General features: G+C 38.4%; 1 protein-coding gene and 2 pseudogenes across 1 annotated transcript; 2 read left to right on the forward strand and 1 right to left on the reverse strand.

The window, feature by feature from the left end:
* The first annotated feature begins 594 nt into the window (after positions 1 to 594).
* Positions 595 to 8,170, forward strand: LOC122001692 (annotated as a pseudogene).
* Positions 8,171 to 15,766: 7,596 nt separating this feature from the next.
* LOC122009222 lies at positions 15,767 to 17,220 on the reverse strand (annotated as a pseudogene).
* LOC122001700 (putative RING-H2 finger protein ATL21A) lies at positions 17,221 to 17,790 on the forward strand. Its single transcript, XM_042556593.1, has one exon. It carries the CDS (start codon positions 17,221 to 17,223, stop codon positions 17,788 to 17,790), a length of 570 nt encoding a protein of 189 aa, XP_042412527.1.
* The last annotated feature ends 2,730 nt before the right edge of the window (positions 17,791 to 20,520 follow it).

The raw sequence follows: 20,520 nt of genomic DNA on the forward strand, positions 1-20,520 counted from the left end.
ATATGGCACCTACATACAACCTCAAGGGAATTTTTAGAAATTTTTGAAAATTTTCTGAGAATTTTTCGGAGCTCGTATGACGAGTTTAAGAGGATCAATTATTGGGCCACGGGAAAGCCTGCTTAAACTATCCATTTAAACGAGGAAAAGTTTTATTTTTATTTTTTTCTTTTTCCTTTTCTTTTTCTTCTCATGATGTGCCCTAGCCTTCACGGCTGATTCCCCTTCCTCTTCCTTCTCCCTCATGCGGCATGCGGCGCCTTCTCCTCTTCCCCTTTTGCTCCCTGACACCGGAGATCTCCACGGCTACTAACACTGAGCGTGGCCATGACGGGGAGGAATCCATCCCTTTCCCGATCACTCTTCCTCGATCTCGTAGCTCTGCCAATCGTCGGGCGTCACCAGATTTGTTGTGCATCTCCTATTTAGTCGATGTTACTGCCCTTCCTCTTGAAGCTAGATCGATAGTGCTATAGTTGCTGCCATTGTGAGGATCGAGCCGTCGATCTCACCTTCTGCTCAATTGATGTCGGCCCTACCGTCCCAGCGTCGGTCAAGCATCCCACCTTCTCTACCTCTTTTTCACCCAGATCCATGGCGATTTCCTCCTCTGCACATCTCCATTTCGACCACCAGATTATGTTACTCCAGCCCCTCGGTGCCCTAGTTTTGGTTGGACGCCACGGACTCAGCCTCATGATCTCCAGTGTAAGGTGCGGTCGCGATAGGAACAGCGGCCATCTCCACAGCGAGTTTCTTCCACCGAGTCTTGCTTTGCTAATCTCTACAGCCATTCACTGTGGTTCCATCGTTGAGGTAGGATAGGGTAAGTTGTGGGAATTGGATTCTTATTCTAGCTTCATCCGGATTGATGCTAGTATGGTTAGGGATAGCTAATCTTGTAACTTCGGAATGATTATGGTTAAATGTTGGATCCAATCTAAGTTTCAAGTTGGATCTGATTTATTTAGTTAACCGAGATTAATTATAGAATTAGCTAAGTAAAAATATTTTGATGCAGGACTTTGATTCGAGACGAGTGTCTCGACGTAGGATTTCTGGTCACGATCTTAATTTTTTAAGCGGATACCTTGACTTATCTTCTAGATATTTTCATTTGATATGCATAGTGGATTTTAATGAGTAGTAATAATTATGTTATATCTGGATTGGTATGTCATTGCTTGATTTCTTCAGCATGCCTATTTATTACATGTTTTGCATCCATTACTCTCTTGATTATTTATTCTTATAAAGGTACTAACATATCATGCCTTATGATATACCGGACTAGACATTTACCATATCTGATATGTGTATCTAGATCTTCTTATTTGAGACTTTTATTTTGGTACATGTTTTTGGAGGTAGATATGGTCAGGATTTTCATGCTTAGTATCATGCACCATCTCGCATGATTGCATCCTGAGCGATTGTCGACTCCATTATTGTTGAGCACATCGCCAGTTACATGGATCTGCACACACAACCACTCATGGGTTAGTGGTTTTTATTCAGGCAGGGTGTGTTGCAGTGGTTGCTCCGTCAGTGCTTTGTTGGTCCACTCATGGGTATCGTGATGCAGTGTGGTAGCAGGACAGGAATCCTTCCTCTGAATTGTCTCAGGGAGATGAGAGCATTGAGCTCCCCCACTTATGATTTGGGGTAGGAGGATAGGTGTACCCCTACAACATCCTATCCACTAGGTCACTCATCAGGAGCAGTGATGGCAGAGTGTACAATTGTCACAACCCTACCCACTTTGTATCACCATCGTTTGTGAGATTGCTGACTGGTGACAGGGGTGACCAGGACATGTCATTTGCATCATATGCATGATTACATTTATTGCTTGTGTTTGTTGCACTTTGTTTGCTTCATATTTGGTAGATGCATATGATTGACATGCAAATAAGTGATATGATATTTTCAGTCTAATGACCTTATTATCCTGATAGGAGTTCCTGGTTAGTACAACTTCTTCAATTCCTTTCAGTTTTGCATTTTCCATTATTATTCCAGGAGACTGTACGCATAATTGTTACTATTGGTTATTTCTTATTATGCATGTCAGCTTGGTATCCGTTGAGTGTTGGACTCACCCCGTTGAGTATTATCATTTCAGGTTGAAGCTGTCAGGAGGTTCCAGTCAATAGTCCCCACCCTGAGTTGCAATGGTTTTCTACCTTGGGACTTGTGGTTTCCTTGTTATATTTTTTATATATTTGTGATGTATAACTATACTCGTGGATTTTTATCAGGTTTTGGTCTACTGCTTTTGTTTTCTGCAATGTTGGATTTTTGTTGTAGGTTTAAGTTTTCCGTCGTATTAATGGAGTAGGTTTTATTTAAATAAACTGTGTGGTTGTGCTAGCCAGAGGCTGAGTTAATATAAACAGCGTGGATTGTTAGTTATTTTTATTGTTATTGTTCTGGCCGTGTTGGCCGAGATTTGTGTAGCCCTGAGGATTTTGTAGTAATGTTTCAGATTGTCACTGGTACAGGGGAGATACTGTCGAAATTTCCTCGGTAGGGACTCCCCCGGGGCATGACATTTTTAGCATCATGGTCAATGGTCGATTCTTAGGAACTAATTATTTAAGATTTATCCTACCATATATCTAACGTCTGTATATTAGTATTTGTCTCTATGTGTAACGACCCAATTTTTCCTATTTCGAGTTCTAAATATCTTCAAAAACATTTAGAAATATTTTTAAAATATTCTAGAGATTTTTAGGAATTTTTAGAGTATTTTTACGTAATTTTCGGAGGTCGTTTAGTATGTTTACAAAAAGAAAGAAATTTTGACCAAAAATGTTAAAGGTGAGACTCGAACCCAAGACCTCCGGTCGAACCTGACCCAACCGGACACAGCCAACCAACTGGGCTAAGCGTGGTTTGTTAATAAGTATGAAGCGAGTTATATATAAAGTATAGTTATAATGGAAACCCTAGATTTAAAAGAAAGCTTAAGTGTTTTACCGTAACCCGAAACCTTTTCCCTAAACCTAACTTTCCTCTCTTCCTCTCGTGACGGCGATCCCTCTCGGGCGAAAACGAAGCTAAGGCTTCGTCTTCGGCGGCCGGCGAGCACTTCTCACCGTGGGTTCTTCACTGATTCGAGGTCTCCTTGTCGAAGAGAGCTCGTGGACACGAGGAAGGGTTGAAATCTCGAGTTTGGAGTCACTGCCGAAAACCCTAGAAGCCTCTTCCTCTCCTTCGGTTGTAAGTGCAAGCAAACCGCTGTAAGTACTACTCACCTGTGGTAGGAGTTGCTCCGATCTTTCGGTTTCGTTTCCTTGTTTCCTGAGTTTCTTGAATCCGAAGCATGCTATGAGATTGGGGGTTTTTTTGATGTGCTGTCGTGTATTTCAAAGAAGAGAAATAGGGTTAGTTTGCTTGTTTAGCATGTGGTTGGTTGCTTAGAATCTGCTGGAATTTACAGATTTCATTTCCTTGTTTTGCCGTGTCTTCAGATTTCGGAATCTGCTGGAATTTACAAATTTTGGAATAAGAACAGCCTCTGAGGTTTACTATGTATTAGAATTGGTACAGCTCCGGTTCACTCCTTTAGATAGGCAGTTTTAAATCCTTTGTGACCAAGTAAACAGAAATGAATAGCTAGGAGTGTTTGTTGGATAAGTATAATTGCTTGGTTTCAGTTTGGTTTAAAGCATGCTAAAAGGTTTCCTTTACTCTATAATAACTTAAGCTGTGGATAAGTTTGTATAGGCCTTTTTGTGCTTTGCATTGGGCAAGAACAGCCCTATAATCAGTATTCCTGTTAGACCCTTCTTTTGTGCTAAGTAGTGGGCACGAACAGCCTTAGATCCAGGAACATAGTGTTAGCTTTCTTACTATTAATAAACATGATCAGTCTTGTTTAGTAGCATTGGAAATTTAGTTTTCTTGCTATTAGAATATCATGCGCAGAATTTTAGTGTAGTTGGATCTCTTTGTATACAGAATTTTTCATTGTAGCTTAGTTCATCTTTGCTAATTCCATACACATGATTAGTTTTAAGTTTAGTATCTTAGCCTTGGATTTCCATGTTTCTGAACATGAATAACCTTTGTTATTTAAGCATGCAGTTAGTATTTTCCTTGCTACTTAAAAAGACAAGAATAGCCTTAAATTAGTTAGAATGGTTTAACATTTTCCTTGCAACTCAAAGGGCAAGAACAACCCTTATTTAGTTAGAAGGGCAGCCTTTATTTAAAGTATGCAGTATTAGAATAGCATGAGCCGTATTAGTTTTTAATTCTGTTTCATTCACAGATTTTTAATGATTCACGTGTGCAGATTTTTGTTATTCACATGTGCAGATTTTTAGTATTCATATGAACAGATTTTAGCATATAGTAGCATGCTGATTTTTATTTTCCTTTGCTTTAAGATGTGCATGAACAGATATAACATATAGTAGTATGCTGATTTTTGTTTTCCTTTGCTTTAAGATATGCATGAACAGATTTTAGCATATACATGTATGCACATAGCATTTAGTTTGGACTTTCCTTGCTATAATGAGCAGCTATAAGTAAGAAAAAGACCAAGGTCTAGTTAAAAAGAGATAACAAGTAAATTAAAGTAAGAGGCTAGTACCCGACTTCCGAGGTTGTCGTTAAACAAATCCAGGTGACCGTTTCCGAGGTCTCGGCTCTGGTAAGACCGAGGTCTTTACCCTGTGGGACTACAACAGTCTCTATTAGGGAGCGCACATGAGATGGTACTAAGCCTGGGCCCAAAGAAAAAGAAGAAGAAAGAAAAAGTGAAATTAAAAGATTAATTTCAAATAGGAAGTTATAAGTAAATGAAACAAGTATAATCTATGTTTAGAATCAACAGAAGTTTAGTTCCTTTAATTCTAAGCATACAGCATGAGTTTCATTACTTTTCTTATCAGTTTAGTGAGCATGATTAGTTTTATTTCCAGTATTTAGCTTTATTCTGGTATATCATGAGTATGCAGTTTATTTGAGTACCTTGCTATTAGATGAATACATGTAGCTTTTCTTTTAGCATTTCAGTTTCAGTATCGTTTGCATTTTTATGCACTTCGAGTTTTTGTGAGATAGTATAGTACTTACTAAGCGTTTCGCTTATAGATCTATTTTTCCTCCTACTGCAGATAAAGGAAAAGCTAAAGTATGAAAGGAAGGCGACAAGGTGGTGGTGATGAAGGTGTGTGATGACTGGACTATGGAGAGATCCAGAGTTTGCTGGCAAATTGTCAAGACTCTTCTGTTTGGAGTTCTTTTAGTTTCTTTAAATATTATTATGAGTTGAGATTGTAATTAAGTTTATTCCGCACTTGTAGTTGGGTCCTATTGTTGGAGTGATATAGTTGTTTGCTATTGTTAGAGTAGTTTCCTTCTTCTTATTGTGTTATTATACTGCGTGGTTGTGAAAAAGTATGTTCCAGCCGCCTGTGGCTGTGTATATAGTGTCTGTATGGTTGATTTGGTCACCGGTACAGGGGAGATTCTGCCAAAATTTTTCGGTAGTACTTCCTCTAGGGTCGTGATAAATCTAAGTGTTGCTATAATATTAGCATAAGTGACACTAGTAAGTAGAGAAGTAGTTAGGTAACGGTCGCCCTTAGAGAGTAGTAGTAAGAAAGGTGGTCGCTACACTATGCAATACCAAGGTCGTTAAGATAGCACAACTATTTTTTTTTCTTTTTCACAAGGTCACACACAATTGAACATATGGTAACAAATACTAGGTTTTTTGGGCAGTGATTTAATGAAACATGATTTTTTGGACTGAACCTTCGCGTTGATCCGTCTATACTTGAAGGAGCACGGATCTTCTGGATCACAAAATGCGATTCAGAGAACGGACCAGTTCACTCATAGATAGGATTTTATGGACCCTACCTGTTATACAGATGGGATCTATATATAAAATTTCATCTATGAATGATATTTGATTCAGGAGTAGACCAGGAGTCACGGTATAAAGGATCTCGTCTGATACTTGAAGATGATTGCGTCATAATTTCATAAGAGAATCAGACGGGATCGATGAAACGACTTTATGATAAATAATCAAAAAAAAAATGCATCCCTTGAAAATTTTAATAAAAAAGGACCTTTTTATAAAACTATTATTGGCCTTTTAAATTTTAATTGTATGCAAAGTTTTAATTTGGGTTGTGATATATATCTTTACTAATTAAAACAATAAAGTAATGTAGATATATAATTTCTATTATATTGTTTTAATCAGGAACATATTTCTCTTTGTACCAAAACAATATTTATTTCTTTTTATTTATCATTCCAATTAGCCTTAATCTAATGATTTGTAATTTTGGTAATTATGAATTAAAATGGCCCAAAATAACAAATCATTACATTGACACCAATCCAAGTGATACGATAAATATAAAGAAATAATATTTTTATAATTCGAAGAGTAGTCAATTTTAATAAGGATAAATTACACACCAAATTTAAAACTTTGCATACCATTGAAATTCTCTGTGTTATGTGCTGTATTTTGCCGTTTCTCTACCAAGTTAAAATTAATACTCAACTTGTATCGAAATCTTAATTATTTAATGCATAAGATTACATTAATGACTTGTCAAGTAAATACCACAAAATCCTAATAAATCAATTTTATATTACTCTATAAATATATAAGGTTAATTGCATCTTTCAATATAATTATAGCCTAATCATCGATTAATTAGGTTAATTCCTCTCTTTCAACACGATAAGGCTAGAGCGATGGCCATTTTGAAGAAGCAGATTGTGGTGCTGCCACTGCTCGCTTTCCTCCTCTTGAACGCGTCTTCCCCGGCGGCGGCGTTGTCTCCGGCCGGAGCCACCTGGTACGGCGCCCCCGACGGCCCGGGAAGCACTGGTAATTATATATTTAATATCGATCGATCTGTACGTACGTACTTTATGTTATTGTAGAAATACGGTTTATGGAGATGGAATATCGTTCTGATCAGGCGGCGCGTGTGCATACGCTGACGGCGTCGTTAAAGCTCCGCTGTCGTCCATGATAACGGCCGGCGGCCCTTCGCTGTTCAAGGGCGGCAGAGGGTGCGGCGCGTGCTACCAAGTCCTGTGCAACTCCAACGCCGCCTGCTCCGGCATGGCGGTGACGGTCGTGGTCACGGACCAGTGCCCTGGCGGGATTTGCGTAACTGACCCCGTCCATTTCGACCTCAGCGGCGCCGCCTTCGGGGCCATGGCGAAACCCGGCCAAGCTGACCTGCTGCGGAATGCCGGAAGAGTGGCAGTCGAATACACAAGGTTAATTAATTAATTAAAATATTTTCTTAATCAATAGAAAATTAATTATTTGAGTGGATTTATCAAATTGGCCAATTTTTTAAACATCATATTTCTTTTGTCAAAAATATTATATTATAATATAGTTAATATAACATTAAAATAAGTTATTTTTAATTTCAATTTATCAAAAATATTATATATAGGATAGATTATATTAATTTAATGAAAATCATTTTACTATATATAATATCATTAAAATTAAATAATTTTGATAGTAAAAAGAAATTTAAGGAGAACCGTGTTAACTTCATTGTATAAAGTTGTGAGGGAATAATGCCTCGATCATTAACTAACGACTAAATTTATATTCCGTCGCTAACTAGTAGTATTGATTTATTATTTTGACTCTACTTGACAATTGATATTTATTTTAACGGTTAATTGATGACAGAAATTATTATTTTAGTAGTGCCTAGTTACAAAAATATAATCTCCTATGGTTTAGGATAAAGCTATATATAATAAATCTAATATCATCTAAATCTTTCGTCTATTAATTTGTGTTGGCTGTTATGTATGCAGAGTACCGTGCAATTACCAGGGCTTCAACGTGGCCTTTAGGGTGGATGCCGGGTCGAACGTCGACTACCTCGCCGTCGTCATCGAGAATGTGAACGGGGATGGTGAACTCGCGGCGGTGGAGCTGATGGAGGGATCATCGGGGGCGTGGACGGCGATGCAGCCGTCTTGGGGAGCGCAGTGGAAGTTGAATGCCGGGCGGGCGTTACAGCCACCGTTCTCTTTCCGGCTGACGTCTGGGGAGTCGAAGAAGATTCTTGTCGCCCAAAACGTCATTCCCGTCGGTTGGACGCCGGGGAGCACTTATACTTCCATGGTCAACTACTAGCTAGGGATTTGATTCGGTTGCAAGGTTTTTAATTATTGAAAAAATAAGAGTGTGCAAGAAAATTGAAAATTAATTATAAATTGAATATTTGTGATTCAGGGTTCCTTCTCTGTAAGTCCAGTTGATCTTTGCTTTGCTGCAACAAATTTGCAAAAAATATCAAATCTATAAAATTAATTCCTTTATCTGTTTATTGATCTATAAAATTACAATATCAACAATGTTCCATGTCCCAAAAATCATTAGATAGAATACATTTTTAATATCCGGTAAACAATGGATTTACACTCTGGTCGTAATATCCTTTTGGAGGTAAACATCTTCTATTTCACATGTAGTCTGATATGATGAATAATGGGGCCCCGATCCTTTAGTTTGGTTGATGCGACCTTCAAAGTCAAGGAGTGGCCAACACTTTGGGCTAGCGAGATTACATGTCTCAGCCGAGTGGTCTAGCCGATCGAATCTCTAGTCTGATCGGATCCCAAATCTCACAGGATTGACGAAACTTCGAGTTATTTTAGTGTCATTCAGAGTCAAGTCCTCTTGGTCACTCAGAACTAACACAGAAATGTGCCTCGGCCGAGTGGTCTGGTCGATTGGACCTATAGTCTGATCATACATGCTAGGCACATAGTCTGATCAAGCTCTTTGGGCGAGTGGAGAAGCCGAGTCCTCGAGGGGGTCATCATTCTTTAGCGACCTGACCCAATTCGCGTGCGAGGTTCGATACAACGACAATGGCTACTCAGTCGACCCACTAGCAAAGCATATTAAAGACCCATCAATCTAATGACCTAATATTCTTTTTTATCGTTTTGTATAATTGTTATCAGAGAATCAAGAGAATATTCCCTGGGCAATCTTTAGGATGGAAACTTCTACCTTGCAAAGGGCATAAGCGGTGGGCCTATTTTTGGAAAGGTGTCAAAATGTCATAATGTTCGGTCTTTTTTAGAAATACATCGATATTCGGTCGTAGAGAAACATTGACACTATATAAGGGGTATCCACTTAAAGGCGCAAGTATGCAAGATTACGCACTCACAACCAGGGGCGGATTTACGTTAGGGCCCGAGGGTGCCACGACCCCCCAAAATTTTTAAATAATATTATTTTATATAGATTTTTTTATTTTATTAATATATATATTATTTGGCTCCACTAGATTTAGTTGTGTATAGTTGGTCTAATGGTAAGATTATGTTTTCTTCGAACATATATTCCACATCCTAACTAAATATATTTTTTTCCTTTATATTTAATATTCTAACTAAATATATATTTTACATTCTAACTAAATATATAGTAAGTTTGAAAAGATCATTATAATATAATATATTTAATTAAATATATAATATTCATGAAAATTTGAAGAGATCATTATAATATAATATGTTTAATAATTATTTTCGTTATTTAATATTCGGCATCATCATTTAATATACGACCTCCCCAGATCTAAAATCCTGGATCCGCCCCTGCTCACAACCCATTGTTCCTTTCTACTATTGCTGTATTCCTTTTCCCCTCGATAACATGATTGACTATATCTGCGTCGCATACCCTTCGCTAGCCCGGTTACTGATGTTTTCTTCCCTCTATGTTCTTTTTGACATGAAGGATCGTTCGGTGCCCTCTGCTTCCAACTCAAAGTCTTCTCACGGTCAACATCGAAGCCACCTACCCAACACACCATCTTCCTCGATTTCAGACATGATCAAATTTGACATCGTTTGTGAAAATTTTGCTTGGATCTAAGACACGAAGATGGAAGAGACTAGACAATTCACTACAGTTACTTCATCACAAGTAGACTTGGAGCTGCTAATAATCTACCGAGCGCAGAAGTTGGTACAGCAGCAACAAACAGCAGCTGGGTGTCCTTTGTCAAACGACCTGGCTGTATCGATGATAGGCCTTCACATCGAGCGAGAGACTCGAGTGGAAGGGCCGACTGAGTTCCAACCGATTCCTCCACCTCTGGCAAGCTTCATGAAAGTGCTTGCTTGCGTAGCCGATCAGCCTGTCGTCCATCCTGGAACACCAAGTCTGAGTGTCCGTACCACCAAGGTGCCGAACAAACTCTTCGTCGTAGTGGATCACTCTTCGGGTCCACGTCAGTGACGGTTCGAGAGCTTGGAGATGGTTCAGGCCCTCGTACATGAAAAAATTTATCTTTCTACCATTACGAAGTTGCTGCATGGAGATAAACTTTGCTACGTTGGAGGCGACAGGATCACCATCCAGGCGTCCGGAGTCCATTGTTAGGACCTTCGGATGCGGCTAGAGAGGGGGGGTGTGAATAGCCGACCCCAAATTTTCGTTTCTTAATCAATTGAAAATTAATTATTTGAGTGGATTTATCAAATTGTCCAATTTTTTAAACATCATATTTCTTTGTCAAAAATATTATATTATAATATAGTTAATATAACATTAAAATAAGTTATTTTTTATTTCAATTTATCAAAAATATTATATATAGGATAGATTATATTAATTAAATGAAAATCATTTTACTATATATAATATCATTAAAAATAAATAATTTTGATAGTAAAAAGAAATTTAAGGAGAACCGTGTTAACTACATTGTATAAAGTTGTGAGGGAATAATGCCTCGATCATTAACTAACGACTAAATTTGTATTCCGTCGCTAACTAGTAGTATTGAATTATTATTTTGACTCTACTTGACCATTGATGTTTATTTTAACTGTTAATTGATGATAGAAATTATTATTTTAGTAGTGCCTAGTTACAAAAATATAATCTCCTGTGGTTTAGGATAAAGCAATATACAATAAATCTAATATCATCTAAATATTTCGTCTATTAATTTGTGTTGGCTGTTATGTATGCAGAGTACCGTGCAATTACCAGGGCTTCAACGTGGCCTTCAGGGTGGATGCCGAGTTGAATGTCGACTACCTCGCCGTCGTCATCGAGAATGTGAACGGGGATGGTGAACTCGCGGCGGTGGAGCTGATGGAGGGATCATCGAGGACGTGGACGACGATGCAGCCGTCTTGGGGAGCGCAGTGGAAGTTGAATGCTGGGCGAGCGTTACAGCCACCGTTCTCTTTCTGACTGACGTCGGGGGAGTCGAAGAAGATTCTTGTCGCCCAAAACGTCATTCCCGTCGGTTGGACGCCAGGGAGCACTTATACTTCCATGGTCAACTACTAGCTAGGGATTTGATTCGGTTGCAAGGTTTTAAATTATTGAAAAAATAAGAGTGCGCAAGAAAATTGAAAATTAATTATAAATTGAATATTTGTGATTCAGGGTTCCTTCTCTGTAAGTCCAGTTGATCTTTGCTTTGCTGCAACAAATTTGCAAAAAATATCAAATCTATAAAATTAATTCCTTTATCTGTTTATTGATCTATAAAATTACAATATCTATAGTGTTCCATGTCCCAAAAATCATTAGATAGAATACATTTTTAATATCCAGTAAACATGGATTTACACTCTGGTCGTAATATCCTTTTGGAGGTAAACATCTTCTATTTCACATGTAGTCTGATATGATGAATAATGGGGGCTCCGATCCTTGAGTTTGGTTGATGCGACCTTCAAAGTCAAGGAGTGGCCAACACTTTGGGCTAGCGAGGTTATATGTCTCAGCCGAGTGGTCTAGCCGATCGAATCTCTAGTCTGATCGGATCCCAAATCTCACAGGATTGACGAAACTTCGAGTTATTTTAGTGTCATTCAGAGTCGAGTCCTCTTGGTCACTCAGAACTAACACAGAAATGTGTCTCGGCCGAGTGGTCTAGTCGATTGGACCTACAGTCTGATCATACATGCTAGGCACATAGTCTGATCAAGCTCTTTGGGCGAGTGGAGAGGCCGAGTTCTTGAGAGGGTCATCATTCTTTAGTGACCTAACCCTATTCGCGTGCTAGGTTCGATCCAACGACAATGGCTTCTCAGTCGACCCACCATCAAAGCATATTAAAGACCCATCAATCTAATGACCTAATATTCTATTTTGCCGTTTTGTGTAACTGTTATCAGAGAATCAAGAGAATATTCTTGGGCAATCTTTAGGATGGAAACTTCTACCTTGCAAAGGGCATAAGCGGTGGGCCTATTTTTGGATAGGTGTCAAAATGTCATAATGTTCGGTCTTTTTTAGAAATACATCGATATTCGGTCATAGAAAAACATTGACACTATATAAGAGGTATCCACTTAAAGGCGCAAGTATGCAAGATTACGCACTCACAACCAGGGGCGGATTTACGTTAGGGCCCGAGGGGGCCATGACCCCCCAAAAATTTTAAATAATATTATTTTATATAGATTTTTTTTATTTTATTAATATATATATTATTTGTCTCCACTAGATTTAGTTGTGTATGGTTGGTCTAATGGTAAGATTATGTTTTCTTCGAACATATATTCCACATCCTAACTAAATATATTTTTTTCCTTTATATTTAATATTCTAACTAAATATATATTTTACATTCTAACTAAATATATAGTAAGTTTGGAAATATCATTATAATATAATATATTTAATTAAATATATAATATTCATGAAAATTTGAAGAGATCATTATAATATAATATGTTTAATAATTATTTTCGTTATTTAATATTCGGCCTCATCATTTAATATACGACCTCACTAGATCCAAAATCCTGGATCCGCCCTGCTCACAACCCATTATTCCTTTCTACTATTTACTGTATTCCTTTTCCCCTCGATAACATGATTGACTTAAGCGTCGGTTTATCTGCGTCGCATACTCTTCGCTAGCCTGGTTACTGATGTTTTCTTCCCTCTATGTTCTTTTTGACATGCAGGATCGTTCGATGCCCTCTGCTTCCAACTCAAAGTCTTCTCACGGTCAACATCGAAGCCACCTACCCAACACAGCATCTTCCTCGATTTCAGACATGATCAAATTTGACATCGTTTGTGAAAATTTTTCTTGGATCTAAGACACGAAGATGGAAGAGACTAGACAATTCACTACAGTTACTTCATCACAAGTAGACTTGGAGCTGCTAATAATCTACCGAGCACAGAAGTTGGTACAACAGCAACAAGTAGCAGCTGGGTGTCCTTTGTCGAACGACCTGGTTGTATCGATGATAGGCCTTCACATCGAGCGAGGGACTCGAGTGGAAGGGTCGACTGAGTTCCAACCGATTCCTCCACCTCTGGCAAGCTTCATGAAAGTGCTTGCTTGCGTAGCCGATCAGCCTGTCGTCCATCCTGGACCACCTAGTCTGAGTGTCCGTACCACCAAGGTGCCAAACAAACTCTTCGTCGTAGTGGATCACTCTTCGGGTCCACATCAGTAACGGTTCGGGAGCTTGGAGATGGTTCAGGCCCTCGTACAAGAAAAAATTTATCTTTCTACCATTACGAAGTTGCTGCATGGAGATAAAGTTTGCCACGTTGGAGGCGACCGGATCACCATCCAGGTGTCCGGAGTCCGTTACGTTAGCAACGGATAAATTTGACCAGAGCACTATAAATAGAGTCCTAGTTCACTTGGTTTAGCAACAACACTTGTATTTCTTTTTCGATTTTTCACTACTAGAAAAAAGCCTAACAACAACGGTTTTTCTCCGTTGTCGTAGCCCATTTTGAACTGTTGTTATAGACCGTGTTGTTAAAAGGGGTGCCCAAAGACAACAGTTTTTAACCGTTGTCTTTGAAAGCAAAGACAACATTTTTACAACAGTGAAAAACTGTTGTCTTTTCCTTCAAAGACAACAGTTTTCACCGTTGTTTTTGAGCGTCTACCTTTAATAACAGGGTCTTCAACAACAGTTTTAAACTATCTACGACAACGGTGAAAAATCGTTGTCTTTTTTAGAAAAAAAATTAATACACAATTTTCCAATATTATAAATCATTCAAAATACTAAATTTCAAAATAAAATTTAATATACAATTTTCTAACATTCAAAAATAATATCTAAACATTATGAAGAAATTTCATAAGCAACCAACAAAATTTCATAAGCAATCAACAAAATAATAACACTATTAAAACAAAGGTAGAACAATATAACACAAGATTTTCTACTTAGATGTCGGTGAAGAGGAGGGATTGCAGCTCCTAGTGCTCCTTAATTTGTTAAAGTCTCTTCATTTTTTTAGCTTGTCGGCATTCTTCCCAATACTCTTGAAGACACCTATTCGAATAAAGATATATATTACAAATTAGCAACTAAATTGTACATGTGATTCTAATTGCACTGCATAAATGTTACATAACCATAAAAATCATTTGATATAGTCATCTAATAGAAGTGCAAAAAGCATTATCTACGTAACATAAATGCTAACCTCTTGAAACAATATGGTGGCTCTTAAATTTCTTATTAAGCAGAATTTTCATTCTATGTCACTACATACAAAGCTTCTATTATAAATCATGCAAACATTATTTTTCCCAGTGATCAAGCAGCATTAATTCTAAAAGGTACAATCTAATGCAAACGTTCCCACACACTCCATATGATGCTAAGGAGTAAGTCATACATTAAATTCTAAAAGGGACCATTAAAGGAAAGAATGCCTTAAATAAAAATGAATCCAGAAAAAGTAACAAAAATCAATGCAACATAATCTTAAAGAATAACATTATAGCAGGATAAAGATGCTAAAAAAAGTAGTAGATTGAAGAACATTCTATCATTGATCTAGACTTCTTTGGTCAAAAAGTATGCTACAATCCCAAATTAAGCATCATAGATGTATAATTCCATCAAAAGAACTAACTCGCTGTCGAAAAGTAAGTTAAAAAATGCATAAAATGATTTAGAGACCTAACAAAACCTAATCTTAGTCTAATTAGAAAACTCTAATTAGCTCCACCCAACCTATTCATGAAAATCGAGACTTACTCAGTCTAAAACGCTAAATGTTGTACAATTAGGTAACTAGCCATGAATCTAAAAGAGTAGATGAATTTCATAGATGGCATGATGGTGAAGTACAGACACCACTACAAATAAGCTGTACGCAACCATAGTCAAGGGGTTATTTAAATGAGATTATGTTACGTACTATGATTTGCAGCAGATACAAAAGGCATGGTAAATTATGAATGTTGTTAGCCAAGACATACTACCCTTCTACAGATTCTAGGAGATAAAATAACAGATTGACCTGAGAAGAACAAGTTTTGTTGTCTATTGCTGTGAACCTGTCTATTTGAACGCTCATGCTGTGAATCTATCTATTTCTTAAATATTGAACATCCTCAATAATAACATATTTTAAAACTCTAAGTAGTTTTTATGCTCCTCTCATGATGCTCTTCATTGCGAGATTTTGGTTCCAAACTGGACAAAACTGTAATAATGTGAATGAAATGCTTACCAAGGGAAACAATTATGTTGCTTGTAAGAGCTAAACTGATTCTATGATATTACCTTTTCTGGATAGACTAAGTAGACAGATTCAGTGCCTTAAAAGTCATATGAAAAAATCACAGTATCAAGTGATAATGGAAGTGGCGAAGGGAGCAAACATCTTACTACCATATGTAAGAACGTATGAAGGAAAGCTAGATATAAAAGTAATGGTCACAAGCATTAGTAACATCGAGTGACCAAGGCAAGTCAACTTTTGCACAAGAGATGCAATTTTTCAGGAGGTCACAATCTGGAAAATGACATTTAGAGAAAAATTAAGTACCTTTTTGCCAATCATTCGCCCACCAGCACTGTGAGCAAAGTATATATTGTAAAAGTGGCAGATGAAAGCTTGAGGATCCTTTTGAGATAGCTCCTCGAGATACTGGGAATAAGAAACACCAGGAGAAGAAGGCTCAGGAATGGTATGCCCTTGGTCCTTGAACCATTTTAGATCTTTAGCTAATTTTTCAGACCTTTCCAAGCCAGTACTCCTGAACTCAGCATCTACAATACAATGGTTATGTATATACTGAACTATGTTCCAAATACATAACACTAGTAAATTGCCACAATTTGCCTATTCCTATAAATAAAATCAAATTTTCTTTAAAATATCATAGATAGTAGTTTATCTTATTATTTCATCATTAGATCCAAAAAGCAGCTACCATGCAAGCACAAGCGTGTTACTGATAGAAACTAACAAAACCAGACTATCAGTTAGAAAGCAACAAATGCCCTGTTTTATTCCAATTTCCTATCCTTATTTTGCAACTACTTGTAGCATCCATCAACTACTAAATTTTAACATAAATAATTTGCAGGCGACGCAACCACAAGAGGTCACCCACTGCCTTCATTTGGTTTGGATTGGGATGGATTTTTTTGACAGTCCATACGGCTGAATTAATAAAAGAAAATTCAACTGATACATACAAACTTTATCCTATGTAGAAGTGTAGCTGAACCTTTCTTGTTGAGCCAAAGGATTTATAAAAATGATGACTTGTATACTTGAAGCAAAATCTACGCAGCAGTAAATATAACAGCTTTGAACGGTCAACGAAAACTTTAGCTGATGATGTTCAATTATTATATCTCAAAAGATAAATTTGTCTGATTTCCCAATTGAATAAATCGCTTATCAGAGTTTGTGCTTTCTGTCCTCGATTAAACGTAAAAAGGATAACAAGTAGAGACAACTAAGGACTTCATCAAAGATGGAAACCAAAACTTACACCAGGGATAGGCAGCCTTCTGGATGATCTTTCGAGGGTATCATAAACGATCTTGCTGTCGACTAGAAAATGGAGGTAGCCCTCGATGGACGGTTCCCACTTAGCGATGGGCGGCAATTTAGACTCTTTCTCGCCTTCCTTCGCCTGATCCTTGGTGTGCAGCTTCATAGCAACGGTCCTCATCTCGTCAATGAACGAGTGGTCCCGGGAGGCCTGCCGCTTCTTCGGCATCTCTGCGGTGGTCGCCGTGACGACCATGGTGCGCAGGGGCTTCCGGTAGGAGGCGTCTCTCCGGTGACGGTGAGGGAGGGCGAAACGAACCGGACCAGAAAGGGAGGCAGGGATGAGGCGTGCTCGAGCACAGAAAGCTTGGGATTGGGAGATAGGAAGCGTGGAGGAGGCCATACTTATGCTTCTACCGCTACTCTTCCTCCTCCTGTCCCAGGCTGCTGTTACAGCTACGGGGCAGCAGCAGCAGCAGCAGTGGAGCCAAGAAGCTTGTGCTCCCTTCTCTTGCGGTCTGTTCCACGACATCAGCCACCCATTTCGTCGAACAACTGATCCGCCTCAGTGCGGGGATCGAATGTACGAGCTCACCTGCGACGGCGACAAAGCCACCATCTCCATCGGCTCCACACACTACTTGATCACTCAGCTATCTTACAAAAGCGGCACGATCCGCTTGGTGGATCCGAAGTTTGCGAGCGGAAGCTGTGGCCTCCCTTCCCAATCTTTGTCACCCTCCAATCTTTCAAGCTCTGGCTTCGACCATTACCAAAATGGTTGGTGGGCAAGTTTCATGAGTTGTAGGAGAAGAATCGAGGCCCAAAGTTTGTATCAGCTTGTTCCTTGCTTGAGCAACAAAACCAACACTTTTGTCTATGTCGTTGTTGCAGATAAAGGAAATAGTTTGTCGTACCTTTATCCATCATGTCATTTTGTGTCGATGATTCCAGTGGCAGAAGTGAGGAGGCACTAGTGAGGAGGCAGCGAAGATGGATGAAAGTCGAGGTGGCGAGGAGGAGGCACTGGTGAGAAGGAGGCAACAAAGATGGCTGAAAGTCGAGGCGACGAGGAGGAGGCGGTGAAGATGGCTGAAAGTAGAGGCCGCGAGGAGGAGGTGGCGAGGACGAAAGTTGAGGCGACGAAGAGGGCGGCGAGGAAGGAGGCAACGAAGAGGGTGGTGAGGAGGGAGGCGGTGAAGAGGGAGGCGGCGAAGAGGGCAGTGAGGACGGAGGCGGCGAAGAAGGCGGTGAAGAGGGTGGTGAGGAGGGAGGCGGCGAAGAGGGCGGTGAGGAGGAGGCGGCGAAGAGTAGGGTTTTGGGAAAGAGATAGAAAAAAAACAAGGCGTAAACAACACTGACAGAAAAATGACGAAGGAGAAAAAGTGGCGAAAGAAAAAACAATCGCATTCAACAACATTTAATAGACAACGGTTTTTAAAAACCGTTGTCGTAATCCCAAAAAAGCGCACATAGACAACAGTTTTAAAAAAACTGTTGTCGTACCCGTTAAAAATTGTTGTCGTATCCCCAAAAAAACATAAATAGACAACAGTTTTTAAAAACCGTTGTCATAGGCCAAAAAAATTACTAAAAGACAACAGTTTTTGTTAAAACCGTTGTTAAAAGGCAAAAAGACAACGGTTTGGTATAAAACCGTTGTCGTTTGAGTGTTGTTGAATGACGTTTTTCTTGTAGTGTTTATTTTGGTATTCGTACTTCAACTTCTGTAAGAGGCTTCTCCGCCTACATCAAAGGAGAATTTTTCTAGTATTTTCAATGTCTTGGTTTAACAACTCCCCAGTTGTAACCAAGTAAAATCAGATAGCCTCATTTATTTTTATGTAATTTATTTCTGATTTTCTAACAAGTGTTTTTAATTAAAGTGGAAAGTCACGAGAAAGATATATTTGTAATTTCAAATAATTCATCCACCTCTTACCAGCCACATGAGACCAACATGTGTTGCCTCTAAGTTCACCTAATTGTCATCCGTCTCAGAGTCAGTAAACTAACAATATACTCGATAGCATGCACAACTCTACTCTAAATCAAGAACATTTTACTCTATAAATAACTTGTCGTGTAATTGACCTCGACCTCTTCGTCTTCCAACTTGACTCAGAGTTACTATACTATTTTTTTGATTTTTTTTAATCAAAAAGGTGTTTACTCCACTTGTACTATGGAAAATGATACAATTACCCTCATGTACGTACATTGTTTGACGTTGTTATCTCTTACAACATACATTAAATTTTAAATTGGTCGGACATGTTATAGGAACTATAAAATTATAATGGTCACAAGTATTGTAATTGTTACAATTTCATAACGGTTGTAGTATAAATATTAGTTAAACAAGTCGAATCCATGTTATAACAACCACAAAATAGTAACTGTTATAATATTTGTAACAACTATAATTTCATAACTTCTACAATGTACTCGACTTATTCATGATTCAAAGTGTGTCACATGAGATAATAATACAGAACATAGTGGCAGATCTAGAAATTGAAAATGAACTGGGCTTTGAGTATGGGACGGATTGAATTTTAAGTGCTGAAGGAAAGGATTATCAAAATAAAATCAAAAAAATGGGAAAGAAGAAACTAATTTTAAATAAGTTAAAAATATCTATACATTTTTTTAAGGATTGGTTTAGAGTCTGGGACAACTCTAGCTTAAGTCAGTCTATGATTACATAGCTAATCTATATTTTATCGAACATTGAAATTGTACTATAATAAGTAAAAACCTATGTATTTTAATACAAATGATTAATTTGACAAATTAAATCTTTCTTATTCAAAAAATTATTTTTAATAAATTTAATTGAGATTGACGTATAATGTAAAATGTAACTTAAGATTTATGAGATTATATGATTATATGAAAAGATTAATTTATTTATATATTACGATTTTTAAATACAAAATTTTCTATTTATATAGTAAAAAATACAATTAAAAAGAAGAAAAGAAATCTGAAAGTATTTTGAATTTTAATGCGAGACCTTGTAGCCACATAGTGCAAGATATTTCAAGATATCACGTGTCTACGAGATGTAGTGTAGATAGTAGATGCATGATATTTTTAAAGTAATGATCAAGAGTTGATTCCTAGTAATTGATGATTTAGAGTTTATCCTACCATATATCTAACGTCTGAATATTAGTATTTGTCTCTGATCCTGTCCGATCTCTGAGTCGACGGACGCTGGGGACGTGGCGCTCTCCGCTGTCCTTTGGTGTTGAGGTGGACTTCCGAGGAACCTGCAAAGAAGCCGAGCCGGGAGGGGTTTCCCGGCGACGACCCTCCGACGCTCAAGTCAGGCAATGAAGAAACAGAGTAACGTTACTGTGGATCAAGATTGCATACCTCCGTCGAAGTCTTGGGATCCTTATATAGGACTCTGGGGAGGCGCAGGCACGCTTCTCGATGCGTGCACACTTCCCCAAACATACCTCAGTAGGGTTGTGTCAGAAAAGCATGTCTGATGTCATTCCGCAATCGTCCGAGCATATCCCGGATGTGACGGTGGAAACTTCCACCGTACTATATTCTGTCCGCTCCGGTCGCCGACCGTGCTGTTTGTCGGCAGCAGGTGTCTCGAGGATGATGTTACCAGCTGTCCCATTTGTCCCTTTGCCACTTACATGTTCCCGGGCCGAGCGGACAAGCCGCTCGGCGCTCATGGCCTC

The sequence above is a fragment of the Zingiber officinale genome, chromosome 1A (assembly GCF_018446385.1).
Source record: "Zingiber officinale cultivar Zhangliang chromosome 1A, Zo_v1.1, whole genome shotgun sequence".
In the NCBI taxonomy this organism is placed as follows: Eukaryota; Viridiplantae; Streptophyta; class Magnoliopsida; order Zingiberales; family Zingiberaceae; genus Zingiber; species Zingiber officinale.

What these genes read in the sequence shown, in the direction of transcription:
- LOC122001700 (XM_042556593.1), top strand. Translation starts at nt 17,221, where the DNA reads ATGCTTCTACCGCTACTCTTCCTCCTCCTGTCCCAGGCTGCTGTTACA.